At 41.8% G+C, this 19,768-nt stretch overlaps 1 protein-coding gene across 4 annotated transcripts in view; it reads left to right on the forward strand.

Annotated features, from left to right (window-relative positions):
* The window catches only part of NFATC2 (nuclear factor of activated T cells 2), a 184,603-nt gene that overhangs the window by 61,816 nt on the left and 103,019 nt on the right, over positions 1 to 19,768 (forward strand). For all 4 annotated transcript variants that reach the window (XM_033914885.1, XM_033914883.1, XM_033914886.1 and 1 more), the window contains exons 4-5: positions 16,618 to 16,820; positions 19,253 to 19,425. In XM_033914885.1, coding sequence (XP_033770776.1) covers positions 16,618 to 16,820; positions 19,253 to 19,425 — 376 coding nt within the window. The remainder of the gene's footprint in view (positions 1 to 16,617; positions 16,821 to 19,252; positions 19,426 to 19,768) is intronic.

The raw sequence follows: 19,768 nt of genomic DNA on the forward strand, positions 1-19,768 counted from the left end.
TTCCCAATGTGCATCACTTTGCATTTGTCCACATTGAATTTCATCTGCCATTTGGACGCCCAGTCTTCCAATTTCCTAAGGTCTTCCTGCAGTTTTTTTACAGTCTGCATGCGTTTTAACAACCTTGAAATGTTTAGTGTCATCTGCAAATTTAATCACCTCGCTCATTGTTCCAATTTGTAGATCATTTATAAATAAGTTAAATAGCACTGGTCCCAGCACTGACTCTTGCGGCACACCACTATTTACCCTCCTCCACTGAGAAAAATGGCCATTCAACCCTACCCTCAATCTTCTGTCTGATAATCAGTTCTTAATCTACAATTGAACGTTGCCTCCTAGCCCATGGCTCTTTAATTTTCTCAGGAGCCTCTCATGAGGATCTTTTTCTAAAAGAAATCAGAACTACAAGTATAGGCATACAAGAGAGCAGCAGGGATAGCTTAAAACAGGGGTCTCAAAGTCCCTCCTTGATGGCCGCAATCCAGTCAGGTTTTCAGGATTTCCCCAATGAATATGTATGAGATCTATTTGCATGCACTGCTTTCAATGCATATTCATTGGGGAAATCCTGAAAAACCGACTGGATCGCAGCCCTCAAGGAGGGACTTTGAGATCCCTGGCTTAACACGTGAGCCAGGTAAGATACTTGCTCAGGGTGCCAAAGCCTGCCTCACTTGCTTACACTTCATAGGCGGGGCATGGGTGGTTGACAGCAGTGACATAGTAAGGGGGCGAGGGGCAGACCACCCCAGGTGCCATAATGATGGGGGTGCTGTCACCTCTCTGCCTCACGAGCAAATTTTCCAGCCTGCTGATCGCACCTGCCTGGCTCCCTTCTGAAATCACTTTCAGGTCATGGGTCCAGGAAATGACATCAGAGGAAAAGCCAACGCCGGTATGAGCAGCAGGACAGAGAAACTGCTCGCGCTGGCGAAGATTTAAAGAGATTCGGGGTGGGGGGGGGGAAGGAAGGGTACAAGTGTGCTGTGGGGGGGGGGTCAAAAGGAGTGGAGGGGCAGAGAGGAGAGCGCGGGGGTACCTCCTACTCTCACTGCGCCACTGGATGACATCAGGTTCCTTTATTCTCACAAAAGGTGGCTCAAGGTGCCATGACCCCTTGATTGGACTCTGGGGAGGATATATAAATCCAAAAGTGGATCAATCTTTGCAAAATTAAAAATGGACTCTTGACTACATGAGTACCATGACCTCCAGCACGGAGATCTGCTGTCAGAGGCCCAGCTCTCCTTAGCTTCTGAAATCTCTACTGGGAAACGTGCCAGACTATAGTTGCTCCAAGCTTAGCACAAAGGAGGTTTTGTTCAGGCTCTAAAGTTGGGTAAGCCTGCATGACTGATTGGAAGCCAAGAGTTTCAAACCTGGATCGACTCATGGTAGCCACATCACATCTGTGTGAGCCCTCTAAATGCAAATAGATGCATGAACTCATCAAGCAACTCTACTTAGGAGACTAATGTCCTTTGTCATCACACCATTAGCTTTCCTAGGCTCGGTTTTAATACTTCTATAAGCATTAACGTCAACCAAAAACAATTCTTCTTCTAAAAAAAAAAAAAAATCAGCAGGCTGATATATCAGAAGTTCATAATCCTAGCTACAAACTGCAGCTGTTAAGACTAGCAGTGAAAACAGATGGAGGCAAAACAGGTCTCCAGCTAGGATGGCAATCTGCCCTAGAATAACTTACAATATAGCACTGAAAATGAGACGATGGTGTTATCGAGCCCAGGAATTCAGTGCTAGATACTGTGGTTCAGCAGGGCCCGAATTACTCCCACTCCAGGTTTCTGCTTTTTGCGTGCTAGGGGAGAGGGGGATGGAAGAAATCTCAAGCACTGCATAGCAATGGTTCTAATTTATATCTTTCTTGGATATTACATTCAGGCACAACAGGTATTTTTCTGGCCTGGGAGGTCTTACAACCTGCGTTGTACCCGAGACTATGGGTACCTAGTAGCTACGCTTAGGGCCTGCATGAGCCATATTCTGGAAATAACTCGAGTTTGTGGACACTAGCCAAGGACTGTTACTATGAGTACTGAGCTGAGTTGGGGAGGGGGAGTCAGAGAAATGGGAGAAAAACCCAAATGAAGTGCAGATTCATCCTTGATCCCTATATACTGACCTAATTGAGCTGAAAGTCAAAAAGAACAGGAAGAAATTACATGGCAAATAAAAAGAGGGTGAGGCGAGTGGCTTAGAACATCAGTGGCACGGCTTTTAGCTGCTATGCAGAGAACATAAGAACAGTCTTACTGGGTCAGTAGCCCATTCTTATGGTGGCCAATCCAGGTCCCTAGTACCTGGCCAAAACCCAAGGAGTAGCAACATTCCATGCTAGCGATCCAGGGCAAGCAGTTGCTTCCCCATGTCTTTCTCAATAACAGACTATGAACTTTTCCTCCAGGAAATTGTCCAAACCCTTCTTAAAACCAGCTACACTATCCGCTCTTACCACAACCTCTGGCAATGTGTTCCAGAGCTTAACTATTCTCTAAGTGAAAAAAAAATTTCCAATAGGATCCAAGATGGCTGCATGTTAGTTCTGGCATCTCTTACCTCTCCTGTGGGGTCAGATATTTCCTTGCTGTTTTTCTATATTGTGATTTCCTCTACGGAGATTTTCTCTTTCAATGCCGCACACTAAAAGGAAGGGGGTTTTGAGAACGGCTTCCTCCCAATTCAGAACCTCCACGCCGGTGCAGCAACAAACCCTAGAGAGGTTCTTGAGGCAGCTCACAACCCCGAAACTGGGAGAAAAGGGCCCTGCTGAAAGTTTGGACGATGGAGCGTCCAGCTTCTTAGGGCAAGAAGTATCGCTGTCCCCTCCGGTATCCAGCGCACCGCCGTGTCCGACGTCGGCACGGGTTGCCCTGACAGGGGTTCTGGGGGCGGAAGTCGCAGACCAGGACCTGAGTCTGGAGGAAGGAGCACCCGTGGGAAAAACAGCCGAGCCATCAACTCTGGGAGTGCCAGCGAGTTTGCCGCTGCTTCAGACACCCCCGGTGGTGACACTGGATATCATTTGGCAGGTCTTGCAGAGTCTCCACAGTAAGCTGACAGAATCTTTATTAGAGGTACTCAATCTCTCAGGGAAAGTCGATAACTTGACTAAAATTACTGAACAGATCAAACATGAATCTGCTGAACAAATAGCCTGTGTTTAAAACTGAAGTTAAAGATTTAAAGGAAATAACATCAACGTTGGTTAAAGATAAAACTTATGTTCATTTAAAATTGGAACAAGTTGAGAATTTTAATAGGAGGCTAAATCTACGGATACTAAATTTTCCAAAATCACCGGCTTTAAGTCCTCTTGATTACTTTAAAAAATACCTAATTGAAATCCTCAAAATTCCTCAACAAGCTATTCCTCCTATAAATAAAATATACTATACTAGTGTTTAAGCCCGTTAGATTAACGGGTGCTAGAATATATGTGCAGACTTAATAGTTAAAACAATTTACTAAAAAGTTTTTTTATTTTTCCTATTTGTTGTTGCATGTAGTGGGCTTAAGAAATTTTTAGATTTCCCATTTGTCCAGCAGGTCTGTTTGTCATTTGGGGCATATAGGTGCAATTTAAAAACCCTAAGTGACTGAAAAATATATTATTTTTTTGAAATTATTCTTAAACATTGTAAATGACAGTATTTTATTGTAAAATGCTCTCCACTTCCTAACTATGCATACAAACAATCTAAATTAGCTAAAACCCCCGTCAACTGAATATAATACGCATACTTCCCTGTGTAACTCAAGGGTGTAAAGGGATGTTTGGTGGTTCTATTATATTGTGCATGTGCAGGCATGTAGTGTAAAAGTGTGCATGTGTAGTTAAGGGTTTTATTAATAGCATGAACATAATTTTTTTTTTTTTAAATGTTGTATATCTATAAAATGTCCTTATAGACAATATTCCTTGTAAAGATTCTGTTTGAGTTAGGTAATAGTTTTCCTTGGTTAGGGCCGTCTACAATTGTCATCAGAATATCTGAAAAACTTCTAACTTATATTAATGGCCATGGCTGAATACTGGTTCTTGTAAGTAAATGCCCACTTTTTCTAAAGTTTGCCCCTGAGATTTATTGATTGTCATGGCGAAGGCTAATGTGACTGGAAATTGTCGCCTTCATAATGTAAAGGGCAAATCATTGGATGTTGGAGCCAAATCAATATGTGGAATAAAAACGATTTCTTCTTCTGCTGAACAGGTTATTACTTCAGCAATGATGAGGTTGTTCTTTAAGTCTCTAATGATGAGGCGGGTACCATTTCATAATCCTTTTTTAGTATTTAAATTTCTAAGCAGCATAATGATTGCTCCTTTTTAAGGTTGAGTTTATGTTTTGGCATTCCTGTTGGAGTTAGTTCATTGAGGAACTCTATGGGATAGTTTTGATTGTCTTCTTGAGTGGAGTCATCAATTGAGGTGGAGCTGAGATATGTTATAGTCTGTCCTTCTAAAATGTTGAGTACCTCTTCATTTATGGAGTTTACATCAGAGTTTTTTGGGCAAAGTATAGATTTTTTTGTTAATTTTGGAATATCAGTAATAGTCATTTTTTTCTCCAAAAAAGTCTTTGAGATTATTTGTGGTTAAAATTTGGGAAGGGATTTCAATAATGTCATCAGGCAAGCCGTCAATGTGTGGTGTATCACCATTACCAACTTTGATGAGCCAAATGCTGAAATCAGTATCTATTGATCGAATATTGTTTTTAAGGTTTAGGACTTTAAATATGGGCCAGAGTTTATTATTTTTTATACATGCCTCTATAATTTTTGTCCGGTCAACATGAGGCACCACGGGAAGCGTTTGACGGAAATCTCCACCAAGTAAGAGAACTTTTCCTCCAAAGGGTTTATTGTTATCCATTATTTCTTGTAGTAGTTTGTCAACCACTGTAAGAGCTATAGAGGGGGCCATAGTACATTCGTCCCAAATGATTAGTTTAGCGGATCGTAAATTGTCAGCATCAGTTGAATTTATGTGCATATTGGATATTGAGTTCTCAAGTATAGGCACGGGTAATTTGAATTGGGAGTGGTATGTTCTCCCATCCTTAAGAAGATTTGCTGCTATACCTGTGGAGGCTAAGGGAGTACAATATTACCTTGTGCATGAAATGTGTGCAGAAGTATTTTGTAAAGGTAGGTTTTCCCACTACCTCCTGGGCCATCCAAGAAGAAACAACGTTTGGAGAGGTAGTTATTTTGGGTTGCTGAGACTATTTCTTGTAAAGCTGTTTTTTGATCTTCGTTTAAGGTTATCATCATTTGTTCAGCTTGTTGTTTTTCAAAGGTCTGGTCGAAACTATTTGTTATTATGTTAGTACAGTGGTACCTCGGTTTACGAGTGCACTGGTTTGCGAGTGTTTTGCAAGACAAGCAAAACATTCGCAAAATCGGCGCCTCGGAAACCGAGCGCGCTTCGATTTGCGAGCACTCCCCGCCGCCATCGGGCCCCCCCGCTGCCATCGGGCACCCCCCCCGCCACGACCTGAGGTCCCCCAACCCACTCGAACCCTCTTCTTACTTTGCTGTAGCCTCCGCAGCGGCACCGGCACCAGCATGTCCTGTGCGTGGTGCCGGTGCCTGAAGATCTGCTTCCTGTGCTGGACCTTGAGCATGTGCCCAGCACAGGAAGCAGATCTTCAGGCACCGGCACCACGCACAGGACATGTTGGTGCCGCTGCGGAGGCTACAGCAAAGTAAGAAAAGGGTTCGGGTGGGTTGGGGGACCTCAGGTCGCGGCAGGGGAGGGGGGGATGCGGATCGTGGGGGGGAGGGTGACGGTTCGCAGGGGGGCCTTCGGGGGGAGCAATGCCTGTTCTTGTGGGGGGGGGGGGAGCAGCGCTGCTGGCCTCGGGAGGGGGGGGGGGGGAACCTATCAAAGCAAGTTTCCATTATTTCCTATGGGAAACTCGCTTTGATAAACAAGCATTTTGGATTACGAGCATGCTCCTGGAACGGATTATGCTTGTAATCCAAGGTACCACTGTATTTGGTAGTGTGTATGGTAATCCAAAATCTTTATATTTTTTTCCATGTAGTAGTAAAATGTTGGATATGTCTTTTGAGTGCTATGTTTCGACATAGAGTGCATTCATTATTGTGAGTGATATGTGTTTGTACTAAATCTTCAATAAGATATTGTTCGTATTTTAAGAATAGGTGATTCATATTTTGTAGGGAAGCAAATATGCAGATGTATGCAAATAATTCCCTTAGTTGTTTAGGCATGCTGTATTGCACTGCATCTTCCATAGTGCTGTCCCATACTTTATCATTGTTAATGAGGCCTCTTTGTTTGGCAGCCTCTTGGAAAGTGGGGTAGATATTTCCATTGACAGTTCTTAGATGTTCAAAGGATTGTGCACCAGAAACATTGAGCAATAGTAGACGCAGAGAGTAGCGTTCTGGATCAGATAGTAAGTTGAAAGAATACATATGTCCAATAACTTTTTCTGCTCCCCGTTGACGTAATTTCCAAATACAATGGTCAGAGTCAAACACATAGTGTAAAGGAATGTCAGGGTATAATATACTCCTTGCTTTTTCGTGGTTTTGATTTAGTTTGAACCAAGCAGTCAAATGAGTATTGCGTTGTGAAGCTATATGTACTGCTGTAGAAATGTTATTTGGGTTGAAAAATATAGTTTGTTCATCTGGCAAATGTACAGCTAATCTGTGTATGGTATGTGATTGATAATGCATTTTAAATCCATTCAAACGCCATGCTGCTTCTGGAGCGCTCACATATCTTGAATTCATAAAAGTTTTAATTTCATCATGATTTAAACAACCCTGTTCTTGAATGACAACATTTGCACAATCATGACCTTTGTATACGTATTTAAATAGGTATTTGATGCTTTTCACAGAAGCACACACTAATGTGGCAATTGTACTTTAGGGCTAGATATGGATTATATGGTACAACCCAAATATTATCAATTGTTTTTCCGTTAACATTTGAAATTTGACCTGTGTTTCGTCTTCTGTATTTGGGATAACTATTAATATTTGCTATAGTTTGTTGTTGAAATTGTTTTGGGTAATCCTTACTGAATTTGACATTTTTCATACCCGGAGAATTAAGATTGTGTACTCCACATGGGCCATGAATCATATGTTTTGTTACTATTGCATATAAGCGTGGAATGGTGGTTATATTTGGAATTTCTGCAGATACAATTTTGTCTATCACTTCTATTTTTGGTTTAGTATCATCTTTAAGAATTAGTAGTATGTAAGCATGTGGCAAACCCCTCTTTTGAAATTCAATCACGTATACAATGGCTTTTGTTAGTCCAAAAATATGGTTTTTACAGATATCATTGATCATTGCTTTTAGTTTTATGTGAAATACTCTTGCAACTAAATCTGGGCGTGCATCAGCAGTTTGTCCATGTTGTAGATTATTAACGATTTCTTCCCATTTGGGGTTGCACGTCATTGTAATGAAAAGATCAGGTTTGCCATATTTTCTGACAATTGCCATTGCATCTTGATAATTTTGTAGCATGTTTCTGGGGCTACCTGTAAATGAGGAAGGCAAAATGTAAGTTTTTCCAGGAATTAGGCCTGCATAATTGGCTTCATTAATTAAATAGTCCATTAAACCTGAGTATTTTTCTACTCGTAATTTTGGTTGATTTTGGCGTGCGTAATTTAATCTGTTTGCTTCAGTTTTGACATATGCATCTACGATATATTGTTGTGTAAGTCGGCTAGCATGTAAGAATGGATTAAAAACATCTCTGATGGAAAGTCGGTATCCATAATATTGCATTTGTGTTACCCTAACTCTAAGATTTCGTGACTGATTTTTTAAGCCTACTAAGGCTTGTGGTCTGTGTTGCAAAGGTATGTCAATTCCCCAGCTTTGATCCCTATATGGGAAGAGTAATGGGAAGAGTAATGGGTAAACCATGGGTTCCAGATTAGGATCAAGGACACTAATTTTTTGTGTTATCCTTTGTGTTGGGTTGTCTGCATTTGGTTTGCAGTGTATAAGAAGATCTCGTTCAAGTGGTGGTTCTCCGTCATTATTTTGAAAAATAAATGCAACTTCATTATGTGTTGGTGCGTTATAACGCCTTTGATCATTTTTCGATCTTGTACTATTGTCATAGTGACCTCCTTAGTAACATTGCATGTTCTGATGTTATCATCTTCATATTCTTTTTCAACTTGTTGCAACATTTTGCAGGCCTCTGCAAATGGATTGTATTGTGCCATAAGTGTGCTTAGTGTGTGCATAAGTTCTGGATTTATTCCAGAGTTAAGTGAAATGTGCATTCTTTGTTCTGCAGCTTCTGAAGGATCTAAAATATATAATTGCGCATACTGTCTGTTTTGTCCCTGTTGTGGGTGCAGTGTGCCTACTCTGTGACAAATGGAACCATGGATGTGGAAACAGTATGGGCCAAGTCCAGGAGGTGGAGCAATGTTTGCTCCAATGGAGGCAAATGCTAGTGCACTGTTTATGGATCGTATGTTCTCAAATAAATTTTTGCTATAATGATGTTGATTGGTCATGAGTTGCTGGATGAAAGGATGTGTATTAATTGGTGGAAGATGTACTTTTCCTTTTGAGCAACATTGTGAAAACTTAGAATCTGAAGATCTTTCTGCTTCAAAATGTTTAGCATTACAAAAGTAGCAGATGTGATCTAAATATCCACATGTATGTGTTTGAATGTTATCCTCATTAATATTTTGCTGGCCCGGAACGTCCTCTCCAACGTCAGAATTGACGTTGGAAAGAAGGCTTCCGGGTTCGAGTAGTTTGCAGCAGAGGAGCAGCGGCGGTGGACCTAAATCGGGCCTGGAGGGAGGCTTTTGTTTTCCGCGGTAGGTGGGGGGGTGGGGAGGAGGTAGGCAGGCAGGCAGGCTGGCTGGCTGGCTGGCTCTGGGGGTGGGAGGGAGGTAGGCAGGCTTTGGGAGAGGTAGGCAGGCAGGCTGGCTCTGGGGAAGTCTGGCTTTGGGGAGGTAGGCCGGCAGGCTTTTTGGGAGGGGGTGGGACAAAGGCTGGAAGCAGTGAGGGGATGAAGGAAGGAGAAAAAACGGCAGAGAAGGGGGGGTTCTAAGTAGAAGAAAGACTAGAGAGATAAAAGCCTGGACCAAAGGGGAAAGACAGGAGGCAGAAGTAGGACTTTGGGAGGTGCAGACAGAGGGGGAGAGCCCTTGAGGAAGAGCAGAGAGAGGCAAGATCATAACAGAGGAGGGAGAGAGAGAAAGGGAAACCTGGAACAAAGGTACAAATGAGAACTGACACTGGATCTGGGGGCACTAAGGATATAGGAAGGAGGCACTGGGGGCACTAAGGACATAGGAAGGATGCGCTGGGGACACTAAGGACATAGGAAGGTACTGGGGGCACTAAGGACATAGGAAGGAAGGAGGGAAGGAAGGAATAGAAAGGGACAATTGTTGGGCCTGAGTGCAGAAAGAAATGAAAGATAGGATGCACAGTCAGAGGGAAATGCAACCAGAGACTCATGAAATCACCAGACAGCAAAGGTAGGAAAAATGATTTTATTTTCAATTTAGTGATAAAAATGTGTCAGTTTTGAGAATTTATATCTGCTGTCTATATTTTGCACTATATTTGTCTATTTTTCTATAGTTACTGAGGTGACATCGTTGAAACCCCCCCCCAAATATAAATAGTTAACATTTTCTCAGCGTATAGGGTGCTTTGTGGTTTTTAAAAAATTTTATGGTTACCATTATGAAATAATAAGATATTGTGTGTACATGAAAAATGAATGGAAGAAATTGGGGGTGGGGCTAGGGCGGGATTGGGGGGCGGGACTGAATATTAATAGATGTCCTGTTTTGATGAAAAAAATAAATGGTCACGTTATCTTCACCCAAAGCAATGAAATATTAGTCACTGCTCCCCCCCTGTACACCTGTTTCTCCCAAACCCCCCCCCCCAAAAAAAAAAAAAAATTGCTCCCTGTCCAAAGCACACAGGTTTTATCTTATCTGAGAAGTGTTCAATTTTCTGGAGCAGCTCTGACAGGCTCCAATGCAGGTTCCTTGGAGCGATGGGGAAAGCGCCACACGTACTGTGTCGCAGGCTCCTTAGTGAGCTGCAGGAAACAGGCACACTCAAATAGTGGCAGATGATAGAATAGAGGAGTAGATTTAGACATTTGTATAATTTTTAAAGTTGTTTTTTTACGTGTATTTTTTTTCTCTCTCTGCCTCCTCTCTTTTTTTGTTTGTCTGCCGCCCTGTAGTTTTTGTTTTTTTGCTATGTATCTCCTTGCACACTGTCTGTCTGTCTCATTGCTTGCTGGCTGTCTGTCTCCTTAGCCGCTGTCTATGTGGTTGTTTTTTTTTGCTCTCTGTTACCTTGGCTACTGTCTGTCTGTGTCTTTGGCTGCTGTCTGTCTTTATTTATTTATTTTGGTCTCTCTCCTTGTCCACTGTCTGTAATTTTTTGTTCTTTGTCTCCTTGCCTTCTGTCTGGTTTTTTTTTTTTTAATGTATTTCTCTGTAATTTTTTTTTTCTGTTTGTCTCCTTGGCTACTGTCTATCTGTCTCATTGTCTGCTGTATATGTCTCTGTCTTTTTTCCTATCTATCCCCCTTTTTTTTTTTTTCCTATGTGTGTCTCTCTCTAGCTCCCTGTCCTTTTTTGTGTGTTTTGACTACCACCTTCTGTCTATCTGTCTATCTCCTTGTCTGTATTTCTTTATTTCAGTGTCTCTCATTGGCCGTTTTTGTTTTTTATTCTGTGTCTTTCTCTTCTTGTGCAGTGGTTTTTTGGGTTTTTTTTCCAATCTGTGTCTCTTGCCCCCTGTTGTTCTGTGTGTGTTTGACTGCCACTCATTTTTTTTTCTGTGTATCTCCTATGCTATTGTCTGTCTATCTGTCTCATTGGCTGCTGTATGTCCCTCTGTCTTTTTTTCCTATCTTTCTCCTATTGTTTTTGTTTTTTTTCCGGTGTCTCTCTCTCCTTGTGCATTTTTTTTCCTTTCAATCTGTCTCTCTAGCCCTCTGTCCTTTTTTGTGTGTTTGACTACCAGCTTCTGTCTATCTGTCTATCTCCTTGTCTGTATTTCTTTATTTCAGTGTCTCTCATTGGCAGCTGTATTTTTTTTTTTGTGTGTGTGTGTGTGTGTGTGTCTCTCTCCTTTTTTTTTTTTTGCAAATCTGTCTCTCTTGCCCCCTCTTTGACTGCCACCTTCTCTGTGTGTGTGTAGATGTCAGGGGTGTTTTGTGTGAATAGACCCATTCTCTCACTTACCTTTTTTTTTTTTTTGATCGCACAGTAACTGCAAATGGCATAGAATAGTTGTAATGAATGAAACCGGCAGAGTATTGAGTATTTAATCGGCAAAGTAGTAAAATAGGCACAGAGTGACTTGTGGAAGATAAACCGCCACTGGACACTCGATTAAAAGCGAAGTTACGCGCACCGAACATGCACACATGGAAAATTGTTATGGCAACCATAGAATGTGTCCCGAGTAAAATGTAGAAGTAAAATTGGTTGCGCTGTGAAATGCAAACAGCAGCGTTAAGGGATCAGGGAGCAAGGCAGAATTTAAAAGAGGAAAACCTTTGCAGAATTATTAAGTTTATAGTTGCCGTGGTGGCTCCTCTCACGATCCCCGCCTGCGTCGGATCGTGAAATGAGCCGCCGCCGCATCTTTGAACTTATAAATAAAATGCAAAAATACATTAAGAGAGTGTTCTTACAGGGAACGATTGCGGCAGCGACGGCAAAGTTACTTTAAGGGGAGGGAGGAAGTAGTCTAAGTTGTCCGATCTCAGGCTTTTATTAAGGGAGCACAAACAGGGAACGACGGCGGCGGCGACAACCAACTTACAGGAAGAGAGGGAGAGAGTACTGTAGGGCGCATGCGCACTCCTATCTGCGGGTCCCTACATCGCGGCGACGGCAAAGTTACTGTAAGGGAGGGAGGAAGTACTCTAAGTTGACCGATGTCAGGCTTTATCCTTCAGACGCCAAGAGCAATAATGGAGCACTGGTGCGCGAGGGAACGACGGCGGCGGTGGCGACGGCCAACTTACAGGAAGGGAGGGAGTACTGTAGGGCGCATGCGCACGCCTACCTGCGGGTCCCTACAGCTCACGGAAAATGGACGCACGCAAGTGGGAGTGCGCATGCGCGGCTTAGGGTTTTATTATATTAGATTCCTAGTGCTGCGACTAGGCCTGTTGAAGGAGGGAATTTGGTGGTGGAAGAAAATTTGACGGCAATGTTGGAGGAATCCTTTGCTGATATTAAAGAAAGGGGGGATGGCTATTAGACTCCTTTGTATTTGAACAAGACCTAAATCTTATCATGAAACTTTACTTTCGGAATTTACATCAAGACTTTTCAGGACAAAGAATTTGGATCTATCCCGATGTATCTAAGATAACACAGGACCGCAGAAAAGAATTCCTGGCTATGCGTGATGAGACAAAAAATTGGGGGGGGGCTTCTTTTTTGTTGGCATATCCTTGTAAATGTTTGATTCGTTGCCTGGGGATTAAGTACACTTTCTTTTTACCATCACAAATGAGAACCTTTCTGGACCTTAAAAAGATCTCTAGAGATAAATAATGTATTTGATCTGCTGGAAAGAAAATAATTGGGCCTGTTTAGCGTAGTCAGCTTTCCTAATAATAGATTGCCTGTTTTTTTTCTCCATGGAATTATGGATCTCCCTCTTTTTAAATTAGTGGTTTAAGAAGGATAATAATTGAAATGCCACATTTATAATTTTGTTTCCTTTTGATGTTTTTTTTTACATTCTGTATTTCTGCAACAAGTGTATTACTTGTGATATTTTTCAAATTAATAAAAAAAATATAAATTTTTCTCCTATTGGTTAAAAAAAAAAAAAAGTATTTCCCTGTAGTTTCATCGAGTGCCCCCTAGTCTTTGTAATTTTTAACCGAGTGAAAAATCGAACCACTTGTTCTACTCTACTCGGGATTTTATAGACTTCAATCCTATCTGCTCCTGGGCCAACTACCGGCAGTGATGCTTCTGAGGTAACATTCAGACATCCAGATGATGAGATGCCTTGGCCATTACACAATAATGGCACCTAGAAGCTTCTAAACTCGGAGACCATAGTTGTGTTCACCAAAGGAAGACTCACTGTATAACTCCTGGCTGAGGACTGTTGCCATGATGGGTGGCCTATGTGAGAGAAAAATATATAAATTTAAGGTAAAAAAAAACCAAAACAAAACCCCAAAACGCTTGAGTACCTGAATAAATTCATGTAAACCGTTCTGAGCTCCCTTGGGAGAACGGTATAGAAAATTGAATAAATAAATAAATAAAAACCTCTCAAAATCTGCCTCTAAAGCTGCAAGGTTTTATAGTCTGCAAACCAAAAAGAAAAATTATTACTATTTGTAGAGATGCAGAGGAAAGGCCAAATAAACTTACCAGGAAACAGTTTACACCAGAAATTACTATGGTAATAGCAACCTAACTTTCCTGTTATCCTCTTATCTGGGCAGTCATAAAGGCTAGGGTTATTGGCATGGCACCAAATGGAGCAGAAAAGAAAACCTAAATTGGTACAGTAAATCTGTATTTAGGGAACCAAAATCTTTATTACAGAAAAGTTTGACAATAGTAAGAGACAGCTTGGACTAAAATACCATTGATTAAAAAGTACATAAAAATGGTAGGGGTGAGCTGTCATTTGTTCCACCTACAACGCGTACTGTATGATGCTGCCTCTAGAACAGTGGTCTCAAACTCGCGGCCCAGGGGCCACCTGTGGCCTGCCAGGTACTATTTTGAGGCCCTCGGTATGTTTATCATAATCACAAAACTAAAATAAAATAAGTTTCTTGATCATATGTCTTTTTAGCTGTAAAGTACAATATTATAATTAAGACTTAGCCAAAAGGAAAGATTTATAAACTATAAAGAGTTTTACCTCATGCAAAATTGTCATTTCTTTACTAAGACATTAACTGGTTTTTTTTCTGAGGCCCTCCAAGTACCTACAAATCCAAAATGTGGCCCTGCAAAGGGTTGGAGTTTGAGATCACTGCTCTAGAACAACTTGGCTGAGGGTCTCTGAGCTCTAGGAGAACCTCGATGTTCATTTGCAGATGCTGCTGCTTGGGAGACAGCCTGTTTGGAGATAAGCTGATTTAAAAAAAAAAAAAAAAAAAAAGTTTGGCCAAGTTCCTGGAGGAAAAATCCATAAACTGCTGTTGAGACAGACATGGGAGAAGCCACTGCTTGCCCTGGATCGGTGGCATGGAATGCTTCTATTTGGGGTTTTGCCAGGTACTTGTAATTTGGATTGGCCTCCGGGATACTGGGCTAAATGGACCATTGGTCTGACCCTGTAAGGTTATTCTTATGTTCTTAAGATTAAAGACACTGTATCACAGATCAAAGACAACTACTCTGTGCTGTGTGAGCTCTTGTGAGATGGCACTGAATGAAAGTTCATGGAGTAACATAGAAACATGATGGCCCATCTAGTCTGCCTATCTGCAACATCCTCTATCTCCTCTTCTCCCTATTGACTAAGGCTCTTAATATTTGCATCTCCTCTCCCTATTGGCTAAGACTCTTTATACCTGCATTGTGATATCATACAACTTTATGGTTATAGAAACATTGTAACATGATGGCAAATAAAGGCCAAATGGCCCATCTAGTCTGCCTGTCCGCAGTAACCATTATCTCTTTCTCTCTCTGAGAGATCCCATGTACCTATTCCAGGGCCTTTTGAATTCAGACAGTCTCTGTCTCCACCACCTCTTCTGGGAAACTTTTCCATGCATCTACCACCCTTTCTGTAAAAAAGTATTTCCTTATATTGCTCCAAGGAAATACTTTTTTACAGAAAGGGTGGTAGTAACAGTTAATAATCGTGCCAGCAGTTTCCTGCCCCGCTTGTGACTGAACTACTGTACCTCCACCCCTCAAAAAATAGTTTGTTATGGGCCATTCAGAACAGATAAGATGAGGTGCCCAGTACAAGCAAAAACTACAAGGGGCACGTAGGAGGAGAAGGGTAATTTCATTAGCTCAGTACTTCCATTCTGTGGTTGTACTGTATGCAGCTTTTCAAGTGCTTCAAATGTGCAACAGGTCATTGAAAACAAAAAATCTATAAATATTTCAGACTTTCAAGTCTTCCCTCAGCTGCAGCATTGGCCTGCTGTAGACTAAAGTCTGTTTTTAATTTTTGGTGCTGTAAGAAATATGGAATCATTTTGGTCTTAATTTAGAATGCTCGCCCAACAAAAGAGCAGAATGCCTGGCTGGAAGATCTCTCCGTTCTGGTTCTGTTCCTACATTAAAAGCCTTCCCTGGCATTGCTTACATGGCGGAACACTGTTAACAGCGAACTCGGCTGCAGTGAGTTTCCTGAGACACCAAACATTTCCTGAACTCCTGTTTCCTTCCAGTGTATTTCAAAGGAGCGAAATATGTTGGAACATCCACGTTTCCTGTTGTAGTGACCTGCATAGGAGTCATCGTCAAGGAGCAACGCTTCCTATTCACGGCAAAAAAAAAAAAAAAAAATCAAACTTGGCATCTAGGAGGTGACGGCAATTGAAGGAAAATAAAACTTTGATTGGGTGCTTTATAATTTAAAGTGCACTGTTTGGGGAGCCCCTTTAACAATTAAAGGTGTGAATTGGAAAACCTTCCTTTTTTAAAAAAATTCTCTTTACTATTGGTTTTTATGTATGTATTTTAACATGTGCCACAGTTGTAGAAATGAAACATGAAAATTTATTAGTGTATTTTGTAGAGCAAGCAATGTGAAGTGTAGCAAAGGTCCGTATTTTCAGTGATGTTTTCAAAAATAGCACATCCTTATTGAAGATGCCAAAATGCTGCCACCTGCCCCCTATGGGCAACACTAGTGAAATTCTCCTTTAAGCTACCTATTGGCTCCTTTCACAAAGGTGGGCTGCCGAAATGCCGAGCTGCTCGTTCTGTTTCTGTGGGCGGCTCAGCATTTAGCGTGAGCTGTTCAGCCCGCCTGTGTTCCAAAAGTTGGTGCGCTGTAGGGCAAGTATGCTTTTGCATTCCCTGTTGAGTTTATCATGTGCTAATTCACATTTATTAACAGGACTGACTTAACCATACTTTTTCCTGTGAAAATCTCTAAAAGCTACAGGGCATTCCAGTAGAAATGCTGCTTGGTTACAGGTTGTCTGCTATATGTGTAGTATAGGCGGTACTTTTAAGCTATGCCAAGTTTATTCTATATTTGATATACTGACCATCGATAAGTATCTGCTCGGTTTACAATACTAAAATAAAGGTACAATTTTAAAAGAAAAGGGGTCAGACTTAGTACCTGAGGTACTGGGGTTAGGGCTATGAAAAATACATCAAAGTAAAAAAAATTTAAGAAGAAGGGGAGGGAAAGAAACAGGGAGGGTACTGAAGTTTTGGGAGTGTGATTAGTAAATAGCAAATATTTTATCCTCTCCAATGTCCAACTTGCATCCTTCAGGAGAGAACCTGACTCCCTGTAATTTGAATTCCAAGGAATTTGCAGTGCATGGATAGGATGGATTCAGTTGAAACTTTTTGCTATTTCTTTAGCTTCATGGATATATGGATAACAAGCCTCTGGGCCTCCAGATTTTCATCGGGACAGCAGATGAACGGATTCTTAAACCTCATGCCTTCTACCAAGTCCATCGCATCACGGGGAAAACCGTCACCACCACCAGTTATGAAAAACTCATCGGCAGCACCAAAGTTCTGGAAATCCCCCTGGAGCCCAAGAGTAACATGAAAGCAACGTAAGTATTAGTTAATCGGGAAAGGGGATATTCAAAGCGGTGGGCACTGGAAGATTAAGTGTCTTGCCCAGGGTCACAGGGAGAAGCACAGGGATTTTATCCCAGAACCTCTGGGTGCAGAGACAGCAACTCTACCATTGAGCCACACCGGCCACCACTATCACTCTTAATTTGTGTTCACTTCTTAAAGCTCCAGTCAAACGAACTTAAGGGAGATTTTCATAAATATGGTGTAGTCAGAATTGAGATCAAAATACTTTGAAAAAAAATGTTATATAAGATCTCTAAAGCAAAATCTAAACTAATCTGTGATGTAAAACCTCTAAATTGCATCATGTGAAAGTTAACATGCACTCAGAATAGTGTAATCAAGCCAAGGACCGAAGTCCCTATAATGAGACCCACCATTGTGCATCAATGAATTTGTAATTAAAGTGATTTTAGCTCATATAAATTTAATGAAAAATATATTAATTTTAAACTTAGCTCATGGGGTGTTGAGGGTCTTGACGCGGACCACATTTCGTAACCTTTGTCAAGAAACCCACAGAGAAATACCACTTGAAAAGTATTTAAATTGGAGATAGAAGTCTGTTTCTAATAGGTTATAATGTCATATGTCATATGACATTATAACCTATTAGAAACAGGCTTCTATCTCCTATTATAACCTATTAGAAACAGTGAGGAGGGGGGGGCGGAGCTAGGGCGGGACTGGGGCAGAGATGGGCGAGGCTGGAGGGCAGGTCTAGGGTTTCTAATAGGTTATAATGTATAATGTCATATGAACAGTCTCAAAAATGAAGGTGACACGTGCTTGTCCTTTCTCCGTAACCTCAGTATCGCCTCCGTTTTTAAAACTGTTCATATGCCAAGATTAAAAACTATTGGAAACAGGCTTCCATCTCCAATTTAAATGCTTTTCAAGTAGTATTTCCCTGTGGGTTCCTTGAGAAAGGTTACGAAACATGGTCCGCGTCGGGACCCTCAACACCCCATGAGCTAAGTTTAATTATTTAAAGCTATTTATGAACTGCTTTTTAAATCTGCAACAGATTTCCTAAAGCAGCTTACAAAATGTAAATATATAACAATTTTGACAGAATACAGAGTGCATTTTTAGGGCAATACTATAACTGGTACATGGGCTTTTCATGCCACTGCATGAGTCTAAGAAGCTCCCAAAACCTCTCCTTTTGCCTACCTTTTAAAGGGCCTTCCTTCTGATGCAATTTCCTGTTTTCGCAGAGGTGGAGTGCGTCGGAAGGAAGGCTGTGGGGCCAGTGCTAACAGTGTGTATTAGTCACACTGCCAGCAAAGATCGGCTCATTGAAAAGTAAGCAGCAACAACGGGGAGGGGGAGGAGGGATGAGATCGTTTCACTTCTTCTGCATGTAGGTAACAAAAATCTCATGCACGAATACAGGATGTCTGGGGCGGTACTTGGAGAGACCTCCCAGGAAAGAGACTTGGGAGTTATGATCAACAAGTCAATGAAGCCATCCACGCAATGTGTGGCGGCGGCGAAAAGGGCGAACAGAATGCTAGGAATGATCACGAACAGATCGGAGAAGGTTATCATGCCGCTGTGACGGGCCATGGTGCGACCTCACCTGGAGTACTGTGTCCAGCACTGGTCACCGTACATGAAGAAGGACATGGTACTACTCGAAAAGGTCCAGAGAAGATGGTTAAGATGGTTAAGGGGCTGGAGGAGTTGCCGTACAGCGAAAGATTAGAGAAACTGGGCCTCTTCTCCCTCGAGCAGAGGAGATTGAGAGGGGACATGATCGAAACATTCAAGGTACTGAAGGGAATAGACTTGGTAGATAAGGATAGGTTGTTCACCCTTTAAAGAGGGCACTCTTTAAAATTGAATGGGGATAGATTCAGTATGAACATAAGGAAGTTCTTCTTCACCCAGAGAGTGGTAGAAAACTGGAACGCTCTTCCGGAGTCTGTCATAGGGGAAAACACCCTCCAGAGATTCAAGAAAAAGTTAGACAAGTTCCTGCTGAACCAGAATGTACGCAAGTAAAGCTAGTCTCAGTTAGGACACTGGTCTTTGACCTAGGGGCCGCCGCGTGAGCTGGGCACAATGGACCACTGGTCTGACCCAGCAGCGGCAATCCTTATGTTCTTAGTGGGAAAGGGAGAGATGGCATCTTCTGTCCACCCAACTGGGATCCAGGCCCACCCAAAATTGGGTGTCTGGCCATGCTCCTGCTTCTACTTCACTAAATAGAAGACAATGGTAAGAACATAAGAACACTGTACCTTTGCTCCCTCCCCCCCCCCCCCGGAAGTTGTCAGATGATCCACTCAAATGTGATTGCATCCAATTCTCTGCAGTGTTAAATTCATGTTGTACTCCTGTTTGAATGCGGATTAATACAGAAATCCCAATCATTGGTATGGTCTTGTTTTCTTAGCATTGATTGCGCTGGGATTCTGAAGCTGAGAAATGCCGATATTGAACTGCGGAAAGGTGAGACTGATATCGGAAGGAAGAACACACGTGTGCGACTGGTTTTTCGAATCCACATCCCAGAGCCCGGCGGCAGGATCGTTTCTTTGCAGGTGGCCTCCACTGCCATTGAATGCTGTAAGTCTGACCCTACTGAGTTCCTACTGCCTTCAGCGTCCTTCACTCTAATGAAAGTAGGGGTGGACTTTCATGTGAAACGACATGGCAAATGTTTTGTGATTTTTTTAATGATTTTATTTTACCTGAAATGGCTTGAAAAAATACCCTGAATATTTGTGTTGTGTTGTAAATGCACACGCTTCCAAAAGATTGTGTGCTCTCCACAAATAGAGGCCTTTTCCCAAAAGAGTACACACTACTTGTGATATTGTTCCCCTAATGAAAAATTTTAAAAATGAAAATGCCCATAAACAACAAAGGAAACAAAATCAAATGAACATTCGTGGACGGCCCACCCCTA

This window comes from Geotrypetes seraphini, chromosome 11, assembly GCF_902459505.1.
Source record: "Geotrypetes seraphini chromosome 11, aGeoSer1.1, whole genome shotgun sequence".
Taxonomy (NCBI): domain Eukaryota; kingdom Metazoa; phylum Chordata; class Amphibia; order Gymnophiona; family Dermophiidae; genus Geotrypetes; species Geotrypetes seraphini.